This window comes from Cebus imitator, unplaced genomic scaffold, assembly GCF_001604975.1.
Source record: "Cebus imitator isolate Cc_AM_T3 unplaced genomic scaffold, Cebus_imitator-1.0 Scaffold178, whole genome shotgun sequence".
NCBI lineage: Eukaryota > Metazoa > Chordata > Mammalia > Primates > Cebidae > Cebus > Cebus imitator.
The window spans coordinates 2,238,651-2,258,793 of NW_016107493.1; the positions used below are offsets into that span (position 1 = coordinate 2,238,651).

Consider the following 20,143-nt stretch of genomic DNA (forward strand, 5'->3'; position numbering starts at 1 on the left):
TTCCATCCCCAGCTTCACAAGAGACTGAGATGGCCATTGCCACTCTGGAGCCCTGTTACTCTAGAGCTCAGGGGCAAATGTCCCGCTTTTCCTTGCTTTGGGGACGGTGCAGCTCACGTTACATAAATAATATGGCTCTAATTATAGTTTACATTATAAGATGGACAACTTGGTTAAATTAGTATTGGTATAAAAAGCTTACAATTGCAGTTTTCTCATTTTAGGGGAACCTTACATTTCTAAAAACAAAGTTAAACAGGGATTGAGGGGGGATAAAGGGCTGACCTCATCTTCAACATGTGATCATTCCTTAGCTACTATTTCAACATTATTTTACTGTCATTGCTTTTTCTTGCTACTTTCAAACTTATTGCTCCTGATGTCAGTATCCATCAGCAAAGTGCCTTCTGGGTTCACTTTTCCCTAGACCATGATGGTTTGGGGGCTCTGTTGTCTAGCCTGGCTACTCTCATACTAATAGATGTTTTACAGAAAATCAGCACACGGAAACCACATTTCATCTTTTTCCTACACATGTACATAATGAAACATTTCAACTCCCAAGGCTGGGCCTCTTCCTACTGGGAATTCTGCAGGAACGAATCAGATTACAGTATTTCCTGATATGCTGATTTCATAAAAACTAAAGTTCCTAGCAGTCAATACATCTCTCTCTCATCATCTCATGTCCCAGTCACTTACCCTAAATATCTTTGAGAATTATATCAGTTTTAACATTGCAGAGTATACCTAGAATTTTTTGTCAATGCTAATGTTGCCATTCATTAACAGAAAACATCCAAACATTTTTCTCTCATCTACCCCCCAAAAAGTAATGTTACAAATAGTCTTATGTCCTAAAATCTAGTGTACATATCCTATTTTGACTCAAGGAATGGTAATATCTTTACCATAGTTCCAAAAAGTATTTGGATTACACTCAGGTTTTGCTGAAGAGTATATAACACTGGGGATTGCATCAGCACAACTATTTAAAATCCGTACCAGGCCCTTAGTGCTTCACTATTACACTTTGCTGTCCCATATCTTTGATATGCCCAGTTACATTCAGATATTCACATGCAATTCATCAGCCAGGGGTAGCAAGCTCTTTCAAAGGAAGTTCCTACATAGGGACCTGGGGCTCTCCCCAGGACATAGGTCATTCCATCCCTGTAGTCCTGTGACTTTTCCTGAATCCCTCACCCAGCAAATTCCAAGGTATCCTTTACCATCACATGTCTAATAACTTCCCCTTGTTAGTAGAATTTCCAAAGTTGATCATTCTTGCTATAAATGAATTCACTGCCTGATTTAAATTATTAAAGATAAAGTAAGTATAGATGTGAAGCCCTAAGGACAAGAGGTCAATAAAGAATACTACATGTATATGGTTCAGTGTCCCAACACTGACGTACTTGATTAAAATGAAACTCCTATTTTAAAAATTCCTTCAAAAGCATGAAGTTAATTTTTCCTAGTAAAATAAAATTAAACATCAAAAATAAGTTTTATATGCTTTTAAATAAAATAAGAATTACTTATAGAATAATCATTTTTCAAATAGGCCCTTGTTATATGTATTTTAAATCCTTCTAGTAAGCTTTAGTTACACAATATTTTTGTTTTATTACTATTTCTTATTCAAGTAGTGAATAAACAGAGACAGTGAATGAATCTGAGATGTTTCTGACCTAATCAGGGTAGTAGTTTCCTCACCAAGGCAGGGAAACTTCTCTCCCTTGGGGGGTGAAAGAAGAAAGAAAGAAGAGAAAATTTCTCTTTTTGCCCAAATTCATACTTTTCCAATTTCCTCCATTTAATCCTTCCAAGTCAAAACCAATACAGTGATCCAATTATACTGAATCAAATTCTGTGTTTAAATCCAGCAGTCCCATTGACCTTATTTAAATCCTGAATTTGATTTTTTATGTTAATTTAAACCTACTAAGAAGGTATCTTAAATGAGAGAGATAATTAATCCCAGCAAATCGTATTTCTAGTTAAATGTCATATAATTAAAGTAATTCCACTTTTTGCTCTAAAATTAGAAACCTGATGTGAAAGTTTGTTTCTCAGTTTGCGGTTCCGCTCCACTCCCGCCTCCCGCAGTTTGGCACTCAGCTGCTCTGGTGGCAGCACGAATCCCCTCACTGCAAGGCTGAAATTCCAATTTTATTCCAACACAACTGTCACAACGCCCTGAAGCAAGCTAAAAACAAGGAAAAAAATCTTTGGTATGATTTCATTTTCCATGTGTTCTTTAATGAAAAATTTATCATTCTAAATATTGGTGTTTACTCCTAGTTAAATACTTTTTATCAAAAAGAAAAAGAAACTGAGATTCTGTTGCTATTATTTCATAGAAAATATAACAGGCCTGATGTTTTCCTGACAATTCTATTATTTTCTTGTGTGGAAACACTGTATTTATCATATACTGTACGACTGGTGATTTAGATATTGTTGAGACCTTATGGTGAACTTATATGGATGTAAATTCCTTATGCCAGATTGTTTAAGCAGAAAGGAAAAACCAAATGCACTTAATTAACATATGATGTGTAGCTTTTGCAAACACAAATGCAATATTTGTGTTTGAGCACTGGCAGTAATGACTGTGAACTATGCTATTAATGTCTGGTTTAAAGATGCTTGTGGTAGGACCATGTCTGGAATAACACAAATAAAAAACTGCATTCAGACAAAACAATAGTGAAGAACCCATTAGGAAAATGGAAAAGCAGCACTCAGAGAAACACATGTATTTTTTCCCTTTAGATCAAAACTATTCTCAAAAATAGTTTCAGGCACCATCATTTTCAATCAATTAAAGGTGAAAAGATTCTATATATTTTAACTCTACAGAAAAGAGTTTCACTTTAGGAGGTCCAAAGTTACTTAGGGATGTCTTCAGAAGTTCCATTCATAAATTACACTCCTCTTTGGTGGCCAGTATTAAAACATGCATGAGGAGAGAGCTGCGGTGGTGTTGTAGGATATTTAGCGTTTTTATATCTAAAGAGAAAACTTCAAATTTGTGGATTGCATTACAATTTGAATAAATAGATTCTTTTCAACCAATTCAACTCCCTCATTAAACACTTTGTTACTGAAAACCTGGTGAGTGCCAGGAACCATGCAGGTTGCTGAGTATAAAAAGGAGAAGGTTAAAATAAGGTATAACCCTAGCTGAAATGTGGACTTTGCTTCAGAGTAACAAACAGAGCAAGGCCACCAGACTCGGAACTCAGGTTCAAAAACATAAACAGTTTTTATACTAAAAGCAATTAGTTATCATTATATATTGGTATTTTACATTTTTTAGACCATGTACTAAAGAGAAACCACAGCTGAAACAGGACATTTGATGACTAAAACCATAATACTCTAACATAATTGCTAAGTCCAATGCTCCCATGGTGGGAAGAATGTAGGACTCATGTCCATGTGGCTGAATCCACAGAAAAGAAAGTGAGAACCATGTGGCACAAGGCTAGGAAGTACTCACATGGATCCAAATTCAAGTTCCAACCCAATAAGACACTGCCTCTGCTCAGTTGTCTTTCTGCAAAATGGCTATGACATTTCCTTGCTCTGCAAGGCATTGTGAACCTCATTCTACTGCCTATGAATCTTTCGGAATAGAAATAATTCATAAGAGATTACAGGCATAGGTATAAATTAACCTCCGTAATGAAGCCAGTACAAGTAAGAGGGAAACTCAAGTGTCTAGCCTGCTCTCAGGTTTGTCAATAATAGAACAGTGCCCTTCCTGAGTTCAGGCAAAGTCTAAGTCCTTCATGTTCCACTTGTAAGGTTACATGCTTAATGACACATTGAGACTTTTCATTTTTCATAATCCCAACTAGGCTTCCTAACCAGCATCAGAAGATAATTTTTAAAAAGAGGCTCCTTAAAACAAGACTCATTCTAAAAACTAGAAATTATTTTTCAAAGACCAGATAAAGTTTTGATGTGGAGTAAACTGGATTATTCAATGTCAAGAAAAGTGCCTGATGATACATTTCTTATTTATAGTAGAAAGAAGTAAGCAGGAAAGTGCTCAGTAACCCATTTAAATAACTAAACAGAAGCCCCTGATTCCAAGATGTACCAATTACCTCCATCTCTGACTCCTAGGGCACCATATGAAACTACAGTTCAAAGAATTTTCCCCGCATTTTTAAACAATGATGCATACATGCAGACCATTCACACAACATATCAGACAGCAGTGTTTAAATTACCCCATAAATGTTTAGGGTTTTAAATATATATGTATAAAGTATTTATTTATAGATCTAAAAGTATCAACTATTACTGCTTTGCCCTTATTTATGTTCCGCACAAGCTGGCCAACTACAAACTTTTAAAAGGAATTTGGCTTAAAAGATTTTGTGTGTTTGGCACGGACTATGGGTGTTAATCATTTCTGAGCTCACTTCTTTTTCTCTTCTGTTTATAATATTCTTTGGGAACTTCAAAACAGAAACCTGTTTCCTTATATATTCTGCTTCCTCTCTGGTACTGTGCAAATTAATTTGTCCTGGATTGTTGACTATACTGTTCAATTGATAGCGCCAATCATTTCTATTTAATTTTTGTAGGAAAAAAATAAACATAGCCACAATGTATTGAGGTTTTTCTGTTTTGGTGGGAGGGAAAAATATGTTGGGAAATGCTGACATAATCAAAAAATATTAGAAAAATATATAAAGCCAATTAAATTTAAACAAGGGGGAAACTGCTATTGTTAGGAACCAAATTCATTGAAAAATTAGATGAATAACATTTCTACCCTAAAGCAAGAAGTGTTATAAATTCTACTTGAGTAGATATTACTTCAAAAAATGAAAGTGATTTACTTCTTTCTAGACAACTTTTTAAGGAAGAATAGGTGCAATTAAGGTAACCTAATATTTAAGTAAACAGTCTTAAACTCTACTGTCTGGTGTGAGGAATATTAGAAACTGTTTATTCATATCACTTATCCACTGATCCTCCTTGAAATACTTTACCTTTCTGCTATTAGCACCTGCTTTGAGCCTACTAAATGACAGACAAAAAGACCTGCCCAAACTGGCAAACTGTAATCTTGTTTCTTCCAAAAACTAAGGCTTCTACCAGTGACCAGTAGGTACCAGCGAAAAAGGCATATAGGGGAAAAGCTGTGCTTCTCTTCCCTTCTTATTATCCATCTGCCATCAAGTATAATCTGAATACAGGCACTGAAACTTACTTAGGTTTTATAAAATTTACCACTAATAAATCTTAATAATTACCCTTCAGGGAAGTTGATGGAAATAATCACAGGATCGATTTAGAGATATTATCAAAATATGTTGGAAGCTTTACAAATTTAAAAATGTTTTTCTCATAAATATAAAATACAAACAAAATATGTACATATATATTTTACAATATTGAGATCATGCTACCTATGTACTACCTGGTATGGAAGCTGGCTATTCCCTTTGCCTAAAACTCTACTCCACATCTCCATGTGGCTAGTGGCCTCACTCCTTCAAGTCTTTGCTCTAATATTGCCTTTATAATGAGGCCTAATTTGGATTATTCCACTTAAAATCACAGTACCACCCCATTCTAGAACTCTTAATGCCTTTGTCCTGTTCAGTATTTCTTTTGTCTATAGCACTTGCTATTTCCTAATGTACGATGGAATTCATTTATTTATTAAGGCTTTTATTTATGGTCTGTCTCTTTGCCCCTCCCCAACTACAATATAAGCTCTCTGAAGACACATAAATTTTACTTTGCCCACTGGTGATACTACCTAGCACATAGGAGGTAATATCTGTTTTGTTAACTAATTTAACTGCAAATTCTTTCTACATTAGATTACATTTTCCATGTATCTAAAAGTTCTTCTGAAATGTCATATTTGAGTATGCCATTGTTTATGTAAACATTCCCAAATAGCAAACATTTCCACTATTTTCAGTATTTACTATTATAAATAATGCTTTAATAAACATACTTGTACAGGTACCTTTTACTATTTCCTTAGGATTTATCTCTAGATGTAGAATTCCTGTAAGGCAGTTATATACATTTTTGAGCTCTTGGTATATATCACAAGCTCACTTCGAAGAAGTTTATACCAATTTACATTACCATTAACAATATAAACATCTCTAACTACATCTTCCCCAGTATTAAATATTACCTTTAAAATATCATCTTTAAACATTCATTGTGCCAATTTTGGCATCTTAATGTTTTGACTTGGAATTTGCAGATTTTTATGAAATTTTTTATGTAAATTACAGATTTCCATGTGAGTAAAAATAGAGAAAAAAATCAGGATCCAGGCACAGTGGCTCATGCCTGTAATCCCAGGACTTTGGAAGGCCAAAGCAGGTAGATTGCTTGAGTCCAGGAGTTCAAGACCAGCCTGGGCAACATGGTGAAACCCTGTCTCTACAAAATATTCTTGGGAAGATGAGGTGAGGGAATCACCTGAGTTCAGGAGGTTGAGGCTGCAGGAAGCTGAGTTTGCGCCTCTGCAGTCCAGCCTGGGCAAATGGCATAAGACCCTGTCTCAAAAAAGCAAAAGAAAAAAATCAAAAATCTCAATGTGTTGGCCATTTCAATTCATCAAATTAAACAAATAAAATAGATAATAATGCAGCAGAGGCATAGATTATCCAAAGATTATCTATTATCCATAGATTCTGACAGCACTGCTGTCAGAATAAAATGTGTCAATTAATTTTTATTAAAAAATGAGAATTAATTTATTCCAGTGTTTGCTTAACCTAATGCTCTCCTAGCAGTATACCTATGTCTAATTCCTATCCACCTGACTGCAATACCAGTCCACCTGGCACTAAACTGAATACATCTGCCGTATAATCCCTTCAGTCTTTGGGGAGGCTTAAATTAGAAACCAGGAAATAGATTTCTGAAAATTTAGTCATAAAACTTTACACTTCTCCATTTGTGAGACAAATCATGGGAAAATATGTGAAGTTCAAATTGGCAGAGAGCAATCAGTCTCTTCCTTTTTTCTGTAACAAAATGTTGAATGAAATGCATTTATATATCACTTTTATTAAATTTCCTCTTCATTGGGAAGAAAAAAATGGCCCTTAAGCACTGTGCTCGTCACTTTAGAGACATCATTTCAACTTCACAATAATAAGAGGGAGACATTATTATGTCCATTTTATATACAGGGGAACTGAAGCATAATAAGACCAAGGAACCGAGGTCACACAGCCAGCAAATAACAAGGCCAGGATTTCAGCATAGCCTCAAAATCTGTGCTTTTTTTTTTTTTATTGCATTGCTCTATTTGATTATAGATATTATTTGTTTAAGATCAGAACTCTGTACCAGGGTCTAGTAACCAAAGACCTATGTGTAAATGATTCTGTAGGGCTTTGGCAGAGCTGTGCCATGAGAAATGTGTTTCTTATGCTCACCCACCTTTCACTCCTTGGGTATCTAGCATTGTAGTAACTGATTAAGTTATCGACTGACCATCAAAATGTGACCTAACATGGTTTAATTCGTGGCCCCAACAGACATTGAAAATGAAACAATTAAGACTCAAATAAGTGACACTAGGATGGCGGAAGTACAGCCAACAGGGAGGAGATCTACCTTTCCCTGACACAACCCCTTCAAAGTGGGACAGGGAGTGATGGCAGGAGAGGCAGAGAGAGGGAAAAGCTGATGAGAGCCAAGGGAAGGAATAGTTTCTTTTCCCAGTCTTTGGTCTCTGTGTTCTAGAAGTCCATTATCTAGAAAAGCTTTTTTTCCAGGGTTCCTCTAGAACTGATTTCCAGCTGTAAGCACCAACTTGGCTACACTGATGTTTAAGTATTGAAAGACCTTCCTACCAGCTAGAAGTAATCTCTCTCTAAGTCCCCCCACCCTAAGTGTCTCCATCACACCCCAGGACACACCTCACACCACTCATAGACAGGGGCCTCCAGGACTCTGCCCCAGTGCCGGGAGCTATGAGCATTATTTTCATCAGTGATCACACTGCAGGACTAATGATACACCTTAAATATCACTTCTGGGGGCCCTCATCAAATACCTGACAGGAGCTTCTAGGCTCACAGGATAGCTTAAAAGGGCCTGAGTGAGAGTAACAGCAGAGAGGAGAGCCCCACCCATTTCAAGAAGTAGCCACTCCTGTAACTCTTCCCTGCATTAAGAAGGTGTGAACCATAAAGGGGACCTCAGGATTCACCATCAAGTTTAAAAAACAAAACAGAGCAAAGCAAAAACCACGCTTAGAACCTGTTAAACCACATCTTCGGGCAGGGGCAGCTCCCAGGTCAGGCTGAAGAGCACTGGGATCCCTCCTCATGAACCAGCCCAGCTGCTTCCTTCTCTGGACAAGGCTGTGCTTCTCAGGCATGTCAGCTTCACCAAAGAACGTGCAGCACCAGATCCTCAGCAAGGCCTATGGCAGAGGGAATTTTAACCAAAGTCAATCACAATCAAGCCAAATTTAAAACCAAAGCATATAATTTTTGGCTGTGTTAAAACACATTTAACATAGAACTCATCATTTTAGTCGTTTCTACGTGTACAGTCCAGTGGCATGAACTTGCGCACCGTTGTGCAACCAGCACCACTAAAGCACACGATTTATACAAATTTTTAAAATCAAAGCTTAAACATAATTAATGTTCCATTGAAGTTAGTCTCACAATAAAAGCTTGCCTTGATACAAGGAGGCTTAAATTTCTTTCTTTTTTTTATGAGATGGAGTTTCACTCTTGTTACTGAGGCTGGAATGCAATGGTGCGATCTCGGCTCACCACAGCCTCCGCCCCCTGGATTCAAGCACTTCTCCTGCCTCAGCCTCCGGAGCAGTTGGGATTACAGGCACCCGCCACCACACCCAGCTAATTTTTTGTATTTTTAGTAGAGATGGGGTTTCACCATGTTGGCCAGGCTGATCTCGAACTTCTGACCTCAGATGATCTGCCCACCTCAGCCTCCCAAAGTATTGGGATTATAGGTGTGAGCCACCAGGCCCAGCTGGAGGCTTGAATTGCTAACCCAATACAAATCTAATTTCACAGAGGAAATTTATCTCTAAGATTAATGAAATTGGTGCCTTCAATTTTTGAACAATTTTATAATAGCCTCAACTTGTAAATATTATTAGAAGATATAAAAAGTTAAGAGGGCAAGGGCCAGTAACCACATTGTCTAATATAGTAACCTCTAGCTATGTATGCTTTTAAAATTTAATTCCAATCAATTAAAGCTTTAATTAGGATTTATCTTTGGAACTAAAGTTTTAATTGATTAAAATTAAATAAAACGGGCCAGGTGCAGTGGCTCATGCCTGTAATTCCAGTACTTTGGGAGGCTGAGGCAGGAGGATAGCTTGATGCCAGGAGTTCAAGAACAGCCTGGGCAACATAGTGAGACCCCTATCTCTACAAAAACTAAAAAAAAAAAGAAAAGAAAAATTAAGTTTTTTAGTTGCACTAGTCACATTTCAAGTACTTAACAACCACACATGGCTAGTGGTCTCCATACTGGACAGCACAGATAAAGAACATCTCCATCGCCATAGAAAGTTCTGTTGGACAGCTCCGGGCCAGATGCTCTATAAGGAAGCCTAATATTCAAGCACAATTGGAGATTACTCTAAATGACAGAACATTTTTTCATCTTCTTCTGCCATTCTTCACATCTGGATTCTCTGGATCTGATTTTATCTTCTCAAGGCAAAATATAGAATTGCTGGGCTTTTCTAGATTACATCTTCACAGGACCTCTGCTTGTTTTCAAGGAGCTAATTATAGTCCCCTGTAAGCATGCATAGAGATGGCATACATTTTTGTCTGATATACAAAATGTAGGTGCTTAGGGAATTTTGGTCCTGGCCTGGGATGGCAGAAGTGGGATCCTTCTTCATTTGTTCCATATTGTAGATCATCAATCAGGGCTGAGATGATACCTCTGGCCACAATAAGCATAGGAGACCTTCCCAACTACAATTTCAGGGTTTATTGTTTGCTTAATTCTAATGCAGGCTGCCATGTTAATAGAAGAAGTGAAATGTGGAAGACACTAAAAAAAGATTTGGTACCACTGGAGTGTAAAAAGTCTTGGGAAATGTTTTGGTTTGGGGGTTTTTAAATTTTTTTTGAAATGGAGTTTCATGCTGTCACCCAGGCTGGAGTGCAGTGGCATGATTTTGGCTCACTGCAAACTCACCCTCTCAGGTTCAAAGGATTCTCCTGCCTCAGCCTCCCAAGTAGCTGGGATTACACCAGCTGCCTGGTTAATTTTTAACCATGCCTGCCACCATGCCTGGTTAATTTTTATATTTTTAAGCAGACGGAATTTCACTATATTGGCCAGAGTGGTCTCAAACTTACGACTTCAAGTGATCTGTCTGCCTCAGCCTCCCAAAGTGCTGGGATTACAGGTGTGAGTGACCACACCCAGCCTGGTAAATGTTCTTTCTCTGAGTCAGGTAGGGACTCCAGCATGAGAAGTCACTGGCATTGCAGACACATAAAGCTAAGAAAATCCCCTAAGTTTATTTTAGCCCTAAGTGATTTCTGCTTTGTTAACACTACTTTAAGATACAAACACACCTCAGAGATATTGCAGATTTGATTCCAGACCACAACAATGATGCAAATATCACAATAAGGCAAATATCACAATAAAGCAAGTCACACAAAGTTTTTGGTTTCCCAATGCATATAAAAGTTATGTTTATATTATACTGTAATCTATTAAATGTGTAATAGCATTATGTCTGCAGAAACCAACATATATACCTTAATTTAAAAATACTTTATTGGCCAGGTGCAGTGGCTCACACCTGTAATCCTGACACTTAGGGAGGCTGAGGAGGGAGGGTTGCTTGAGACTAAGAGTTTGAGATCAGCCTAGGCAACATAGTGAGATACCATCTCTACAAAAAATAAACAAAAGTAGCTGGATGTGGTGGCATGTGCCTATAGTCCCAGCTACTCAGGAGGCTGAGGTGAGAGGATCACTAGAGCCTGGAAGGTCAAGGCTGCAATGAGCTGAGATCATGCCACTGCACTCCAGCCTGGATAACAGGCTAGACCCTGTCACAAAAAAACCCAAAAACTTTATTGCTAAAAAATGCTAAGGCTTCAGCAAGTCGTCATCTTTTTGCTAGCAGACATTCTTGTCTTGATCTTGATGGCTGCTGACTGATCAGGCTGATGGCTGCTGAGCGTTGGAGTGGCTGTCGTAATTCATTAAAATAATACCACAGTGCAGTTTACTACATCAATTGGCTCTTCCTTTCATGAAAATTTCTCCATAGCCTGTGATGCCGTTTGATCATATTTTACCCACAGTAAAACTTCTTTCAATATTGGAAACAATACTCTCAAACCCTGATTCTGCTTTATGAATTCAGTTTATGTCATATTCCAAATCTTGTATTGCCATTTCAACAATGTCCATAGCATCATCACCAGAGTAGATTCTATATCAAGAAACTTCTTTTGTTGCTTCATCCATAAGAAGCAACTCCTCATCCATTCTAGTTGTTGTAGTTTTTTTGTTTGTTTGTTTGTTTGTTTGTTTGTGTGTTTTTGGTTTGTTTGTTTTGGAGACAGAGTCTTGCTCTGTCACCCAGGCTGGAGTGCTCTGGCATGATCTTGGCTCACTGCAACTTCTGCCTCCTAGGTTCAAGTGATTCTCATGCCTCAGCCTCTCAAGTAGCTGGGATTACAGGTGTGCGCCACCACTCCTGGCTAATTTTTGTATTTTTAGCAGAGATGGGGTTTCACTATGTTGGCCAGTTTGGTCTTGAACTCCTGGTCTCTCAAGTGATCCACCAGCTGCAGCTTCCTAAAGTGCTGGGATTACAGATGTGAGCCACCATACTAAGCCCCATTCAAGTTTTATTATGAGATTTCAGCAATTCAGTCACATCTTCAGGTTTCACTTCTAATTTTAGTTTTCTTACTGTTTCTACCACATCTGCAGTGACTTGCTCCACTAAAGTCTTAAACTTCTTAAAGTCACCCAGGAGGGTTGGAATCAACTTCTTCCAAACTCCTGTTATTGTTGATACTTTGACTTCCTCCCAAGAATCAGGAATGTTCTTAACGGCATCTAGAATGGTAAATCCTTTCCACAAGGTTTTCAATTTACTTTTTCCAGATCCATCAGAGGAACCATTATCTATCCATAACTTACAAAATGCATTTCCTAAATAATAAGATGTGAAATTCAAAATTACTCCTTGATCCGTGGGCTGCAGAATGGATGTTATGTTAGCAGGCATGAAAACAATATTAATCTCCTTGTACATCTCCATCAGAGCTCTTGGGTGACAAGGTGCATTGTCAATGGGCAGGAATATTTTGAAAGGAATGTTTTTTTCTGAGCAGCAGGTATCAACAGTGGACTTAAGATACTCAGCAAACCATGCTGTAAACAGATGTGCTGTCATCCAGGATTTGTTGTTGCATTTATAGAGCACAGGCAGAGTAGATTTAGCATAATTTCTAAAGACCACTGGATTTTCAGAAAGATCAATAAGCATTGGTTTCAACTTAAGGTCATCAGTTGCACTCACCCCTAACAAGAGAATCAGCCTGTTCTTTGAAGCCAGGCATTGACTTCTCTCTAGCTATGAAAGTCCTAGATGGCCTCTTCTTCCAACAGAATGCTGTTTCATCAACACTGAAAATCTGTATAGTGCAGCCACCTTCATCCTTTTCAAAAAAAAATTTTGTAGAGACAGAGTCTCACTATGTATCCCAGGCTGGTCTTGAACTCCTGGGCTCAAGCAATCCTCCCATCTTGGTTTTCCAAAGTGCTGGGATGACAGGCATGAACCACTGCAGCCAGCCCACCTTCATCCTTTATCTTAGCTACAGACGCCAGGCTCCTGGACAACTTGCTGCAGCTTCTACATCAGCACTTGCTGCTTTACCTTCCATTTTTATGTCATGGAGAGAGCTTCTTTCCTTCAACCTCATGAACCAACTTTTCCTCTGTAGCTTCATCAGCTCTCTCACCCTTCACAGAATAGAGGAAGAGTTAGAGCCTTTCTTTGGATTAGGCTTTGGCTTAAGGGAATGTTGTGGCTGGTTTGATCTTCGATCCAGACCACTAAAACTTTCTTCATATCAGCAGTAAAGCTGTGTTGCTTTCTTATCATTCATGTGTTTACTGTAGTAGCACTTTTATTTTCCTTCAAGAACTTATCCTTTGCACCACAACTTGGTTAACTGGCACAAGAGGCCTAGCTATTTACTATCTCAGCTTTCAACATGCCTTCTCCACTAAGTTTAATCATTTCTAGCTTTTTCTTTAAAATAAAAGATGTGAGACTCTTCCTTTCACTTGAACACTTAAAAGCCATTGTTGGGTTAGTGATTGGCCTAATTTCAATACTATTGTGTCTCAGTAAATAGGGAGTCCTAAGGAAAGGAAGAGAAATGGAGGAACAGCCAGTCGATGGAGCAGTCGGAACACACAACATTTATCAGTTTTAAGTTCTCTGTCCCATATGGTTGTGGTTCGTGGTACCCCAAACCTCAAAGATGACTGATTGCAGATCACCATAAGAGATATAATAGTGGCTGGGCACAGTGGCTCATGTCTGTAATCCCAGCACTTTGGGAGACTGAGGCAGGCAGACTGCCTGAGCTCAGGCATTAGAGACTAGCCTGGGCAACATGGTGAAACCCTGTCTTTACAAGAAATACAAAAATTAGCCAGGCATGGTGGCACACACCCATGCTGCCAGCTAATTGGGAGGCTGACGTGAGAGGATCGCTTTAGCCTGGGAGGTCAAGGCTGCAATGAGCCATCATCATGCCACTGCACTCTAGCCTGGGTGACACAGCAAAAACTTGTCTAAAAAAAAAAAAAAGATACAGCAATAAAAAGGTTTGCAATATTACAAAAATTACCAAAATGTGACAGAGACACGAAGTGAACACATGCTGTTGGAAACATGGTGCCAATGGACTCACTTGATGCAGGGTTGCCACAACCTTTAATTTGTAAAAAATGCAATGCCTTCAAGTCAGAGTGATCAAAGTAAGCCAGTACTAAAGGGCAATAGCTCCTGGGATGGGGCAGGGCTAGATGCCAGGGACACAGTCAACTGAAGGAATTGCAAAATAATGTTTAGGTAGTGATACAGTTAGGATGTTTGTTCCTTCTGAATCTCATGTTGAAATGGGATCCCCAGTGTTGGAGGTGGGGCCTGATGGGAGGAGTTTAAGTCACAGCGGCAGATCCTTCTTGAGTGGCTTGGTGCCCTTCCATAGTAATGAGTGAGTTCTTACTTCACAAGAGCTGGTTGTTTAAGAAGCCAGCATCTCTCTTGCTCTCTCTCTCACCATGTGACACATCTGTTCTCCCTTTGCCTTACTGCTATGTAAAAGCTTCCTGTAGATTTACCAGGAGTCTTGTAGATGCTAGTGTCATACTTATACGGCCTGCAGAACCGTGAGCCAAAGAAACCTCTTCTCTATAGATCACCTGGTCTCAAGTATTCATTCACAGCAATGCAAAATGGACTAACACAGGCAGTGAGCTAAATTCTCCCTTCAATTCTACAATAGTTGAGAAGGCAGCATGAGAAATGGGAGAATATTTAGGAAAGGTTAGAACTAAATTCTGACAGCTCTCCAAATTGTTCTGGTCACATGTATGTGCTCCAGCCGTAACTTAGGGTAACTCACACTTTGGCTGCTACAGTAGCCTAAAAGCACAAACTGTGATGCCCAAAAACCTGTCCTACTAAACACTATGACATGTTTCCTAGCCTTGCCTAGCTCTTTGCCTACCCAGGCCAGCATCTCCCCTTGGAGCTACAGTTCTGAAGCATTGCCTAAGTTTATATAGGCATAATGCCTATAAAGGAGAGTCTTTAATCTGGTTCCTAAAGGGCAAAGCATTAAGAGATATTTGTGGTAGCAACCCCCAGCTGTCTGCAGTTGGAGATTCAAGGGCAGGGGTACATCTTAATTTAGTGGAAACAATGTGTGCCTTTAAGGCCAGAAAGCAAAGGATTGAATGGCATTTCTGCTCCTTAATAGCTATTTGGGATCTTGAACAATTTACTTTACATATCTGAGTCTCAACCTCTCTATCTGTAAAATGGAAAAGAAAAAAAAAAAAAACTTTCTCTAAATCACCAATTTCTTATCTAGAAACTTTTCAGTCAAAAAAAAAAAAAAAAATAGGTCGGGCGTGGTGGCTCATGCCTGTAATACCAGCACTTTGGGAGGCTGAGGCAGGTGGATCACTTGAGGTCAGGAGTTCAAGACCAGCCTGGCCAACATGGTGAAACCCCCTTTCTACTAAAAATACAAAAATTACCTGGGCGTGGTGGCACACACCTGTAATCCCAGCTACTTGGGAGGCTGTGGCAGGAGAATCATTTGAATACAGGAGGTGGAAGTTGCAGTGAGCCAACATTGTGCCACTACAGTCCAGCCTGGGTGACAGAGCAAGACTCTATCTCAAAAAAAGATAATAATAATGATAATAAGCATTTCTCTTTCCCTTCCTGCATGAACAATATTTGAGGGTAGCCAGATAGTCCAAACTGATGAGAAAAAAAAATTTAATAGAAAAAAATCCAACTAATAAATGTGTAAGTGATGACAGAATTAGAAAATCACAATTTTGCAACACCTAAAAGTATGATTAATTTAGGCAAAGATTCTGAATGGATGAAACTCTCCCAAGAAGTCAGTTAGGAACTTCACAATGTCAGACAAAGGCAGTTGGTGTTTGCATCACCAGAAGTGAGACACCGAGGCACGGCAGCCCCCTGGTGTGATACAGTGAGAAGCACACAGCCCACCTTTGAAGAATTCCTGCCAAAAAATTAAACTTCAAACTAATCAGACCTCCAGAGCTAACAGAGTTTGTAGGAAACGTGAGTGATAAAGATACAAATGAAATGACACCATAAAGAAGCAAACAGGTCCAGAATGTGGAAATTCCATAGGATAACTGACCCAGATTCTGCAGCAAGTAAATGGCAGGGAAAAAACTGGGGGTTGTGGGGGACAGGGAGACTGGTCAAGATCAGAGATACAACAATCAGTATGACGTGTAAACCATGTTAAATCTAGATTCAAACAGGCCCCTGTAAAGAGATATTTGCCTGACTTATGCACTGGGTGTTAGATGGTATCATCAAATTATCATTTTGTTGGGTGTGATAATGGCATTATAGTTGGGTAAGAAAATATTTGAATTGCTTAAAGACGTATGTTAATCATGAAGGGGTGAAGTGACATGATCTTTGGAATTTGCCTTAAAATTATTTAGTAAAAACAAAAGAAAACAAAGGAGATGCAAGCAGGGAAAAAATAACAGAAAGCAAAGGCAAAAAAAAAGAATAAAGAAACTAACCCATAGGATGGATAGAGATTGGATAAATTAAGAAAACCACGTAGCTCAGTGCCTGGTACAGAGTATAACTCAATAAATACTAGCTTCTTTCCCTTTTGCAAGACTAAGCCACTGTTTTGAATTCTGAGTTCTGAATACTCTCCTAGACTGGCATGTTCCTACTTACTAGAAATGCCTCTATATTTTAACAACTCCTCTACCATTATGTCAGCTACATAAATTCATCATGGAAGAAATCAAGCTTGATTTTTGTTCTCTAATGAAGCAAGCAAATGAAATATTATTCTCATTACAATGAAGAGACAACCAAGGCCAAAATAATATTTAGTAATAAAGATAGTACAACACCTTTTTCATACTCAAGGAAACAACATTTGTGTTTCTAATGACTGCAGCCCAAGGGCCTATAGTAAGTAGGTATTTGTAGTTTTGTTGGAAAACAAATTTAGACAGCCTGTATTTCAAAGAAATGTCTCATATTTAGTCAGAGAATTACTTACCAAGCTAATTTATTTGTGATATAAATTGTATATTCAAAAGAGCTAGTTTTAATTTTATATTTTGGTTTTCTCAATTAATCTGCATAAAAATTATCCTCTGTAACTTCAAATGTCCACATCAAGCAAATCCAATAGACCTCTTAAAGAAGATAATAATTCTGAACACTTCAAGCTCAAGTCTGTGGAAAATGTCTCACCAGTTTTCAAGTAAGCGGCATTATCGTTTAAAGCAACAGTTTTGTGCAGATTTGCTGTAAAGCCACTGCTCACTGTAGCTCTCTTAGCTGCTTGTTCCACTTCCCTCTGCAGTGGAACCAAACATTTCCAAAGCAGGGACTTCTAGCCTTGTGAATGAGTCCCAAGAAACCCAAACTCCTGAATTAGCCCGCTTCATATTTGTGCCCTCCCTCCCCCAGAATTCATTTCTCCCCTTCTTGTGTTAGAATATTCTACAGCTTGTGTTTGCTTTTACTGATAGCATCAAATCTAACAGACTTGTATTAAAGAGTTAATCTTGAGCTTTTGCTTTGTTTTCCATTTTGGGTTTTAAAATCCCAAAAGGCTGTGCCTTCTAGTTACTCAATAAAGGCTTATTAAATTGAATGAACTGACTCTGCTTCCTAAGCACTTTGCTGACGTTGGTGCTGCAAACCTGGAATATCAGTGTCCATTCTAAACTTACAAATGGGAGTAGTCACTCTGCTAACAAAATGAGAACACAGTTCAACACCAGGGAGAACATACTGTATTTCCAGTGAGAAGACATGGGGTCAATTTTCCACTGTTGTGTTAACGTTTTACGCTCTGTCCTTAGAATAGTGGTCATATCCACAGCAGTCAAAACCACATGTACCTGTGGGATATCCATGCTGATCAGCTTTGTGAGACAAGGCATATATCTGAAACACCTGTTCAGAAAGAGTATAATGCAGTTTTAAAAGAGGCAAAACAAAACTGCAGCTTCCAAAAATCACTCTTTATTAAAAGACCAATTTTTTTAGATTTTTTTTTTTCATTTTAAGAAGCTTTTCCCACCATTGTTGTCAGTGGTTCTGCCCTTTCCATTTTCTCTGGTCATATTCTTAAAAGGCTGATTAAAGGAAATACTGAAATGCTTTTTGAAATGTATATATTTTAATCTTCATGTTTGGCTGATCTTATTTGCTAAAAAATAATTTTTAGTCATTTCTATAGATGAATATCTAGCACTTTCTTTTCAGGCATAACTTTAGAGACTTCTGTGAGTTTGGTTAGGTTTCCATTTGCAGGAGAATCGACACAATTAAATGTTTCTCAGTGCAGTGAGAAGTTTAAGCTTCATATTCGTAACAAATATCTTTTCTAAGCCTATAACACACATAATTGTGGCTGAAATGTAGTGTTTTATTAAGAATATCCAACAGTAAAAGTAGTACATGAAGACAGGACTTAAGAATCTGCTTAATTAAATGTACCTGTCTACAGTGGTATTTAATATCATTCTTTTCCCTTCTGCTTTTCTTTCTTTCAGGAGCAATTTAGGACTACTGATATAAATGGACTTGAAATTGAATTGTTAAACAGAACTGCATTTCAGCAGCTCAAGAAATGTAATTCATTCATTTTGTTATATTTCTGATGCCAGCCAAAATGCACAGCTTAGAAAAAAGACCTCAAGCCTGTCATTCCCTTTCCTCTAGGAAAAGTTAAATTATCTTTTCTGTAACCTACTACATAAATGCATGGTTCATTATTATTCTTAAACCTGGATCCAAGTGATACTCAAAAGAATATCAAACCTTTCCCTAAGCACAAACCAGTCAAAAGAGCATTTTCCAACCCCTATCACCTGAGACTCAAATCAAGCTAGGAAAAAAAAAAAAAAAGCACAAAATCTAAAAATTAAACTGGGTGCTAGACTTAAAATCTTACAACCATTCTCTAGTTTTAGTATAGCTCTTAATACAGTCAAGTTTTTTTTATTTAGTTGATTTTTACTTACATATTTTTTAATGAGAAGGTGGTAAAATTCTCTACCAGAAGTCATAAAAATTTCAGATGATAAAACAGATAGCCCTAAAAGTTTTTGCCTAAACTCATGCACATAAACTAAAACTGGCCGATTAATCTTGCTACAGTATGTATAAAAAGAGTGGCATTTGAAAATACAGTATAGCAGTGTGATGCTGCACTGCCTCTAATTAAGTGCAGACTAGGAAAAATTATTCTTAGTTTAGTCTATGAAAGGGGGGTGGTGGAAATTTCTCTCTTTGCAATTCAAAATTATTTTAAAGATAGAACATTTCTTTTCCAATGTCTTCATTAAACAGAGCTGTTAAGAATTGTCTCCTAACCATCCCCAAAGAGTACAAAGCTAACCAGTATTCGTCCCATATGCTCGGCTTTGAAGTGTGAAGCTGTGACCATCCCACTAGACTCTTACACCACCATCAAAGCCGTCTCATTACGCCCAGTGCTGAGAGTTAAAGCGCGGGGCCCTAACCGCTCCAACACAAACACTGCATTAACAAAGCGACCGCAATATTCCTCCCCCACATGGCTAGAACTTGAAGAAATTTTTACCATATGTACACATGCACGAGATACAAAAATTTATTGTGCTAGAACATCATTGAGAAGCACATTAAACATGCTGACTAGAACTGGATGTTATTCTAAGGGACTGAAAAAAAATAAAACGCAGCTGATCTTTATGATGAAAGAGCAGAAACATCAGGCTGAAAAATGAGATCAAGTGCAATTCCTAAATTGCATTTCGACTGACACATTCTGTTGCCTGTTTTTTCTTGAGGTAGCAGAAAACAGTTTAAGGGAAGAAACAAAACTCCACTGCACATCACTAGATGCTACTGTTTATTCCATCATGTTTCACTTCAAAAGGACAATCTTACAAGCCACGATAGGCTGATAACAACATCTATGCTTCCAAATGAACAGGCCTTGCTAAGAAAAGTAATTTCACTTGCATCTCTGAGTGTCAGTTTATTATTGGCATAACAGTAAAAAATAAAATGCAAAGAAAAAATTTATCTATTATGGAAAAGAGGTCAGGAAAAGCACTTAATGGATTTTCATGTAAAATTAATGTGGAAAAGACATTTTTAAATATTTTAACCTAACAATTCCATTCCTTTGTATTTGCTCTAGGAAAGTCTTGCACCTGTGCACAAGAGAGACTATCCAGGAATGTTCATCACTGCATTATTTGCATTAGGAAAAACAGGAAACAATCTGAACATCCACAA

At 38.0% G+C, this 20,143-nt stretch overlaps 1 protein-coding gene across 1 annotated transcript in view; it reads right to left on the bottom strand.

The window, feature by feature from the left end:
• Window positions 1–2,192: 2,192 nt before the first annotated feature.
• Window positions 2,193–20,143, bottom strand: part of FTCDNL1 (formiminotransferase cyclodeaminase N-terminal like) — a 36,788-nt gene continuing 18,837 nt past the window's right edge. Inside the window, 3 exon segments of the mRNA XM_037744525.1 lie at window positions 2,193–2,212; window positions 8,281–8,417; window positions 8,419–8,446. Of these exon segments, the coding sequence (XP_037600453.1) occupies window positions 2,193–2,212; window positions 8,281–8,417; window positions 8,419–8,446 (185 nt within the window).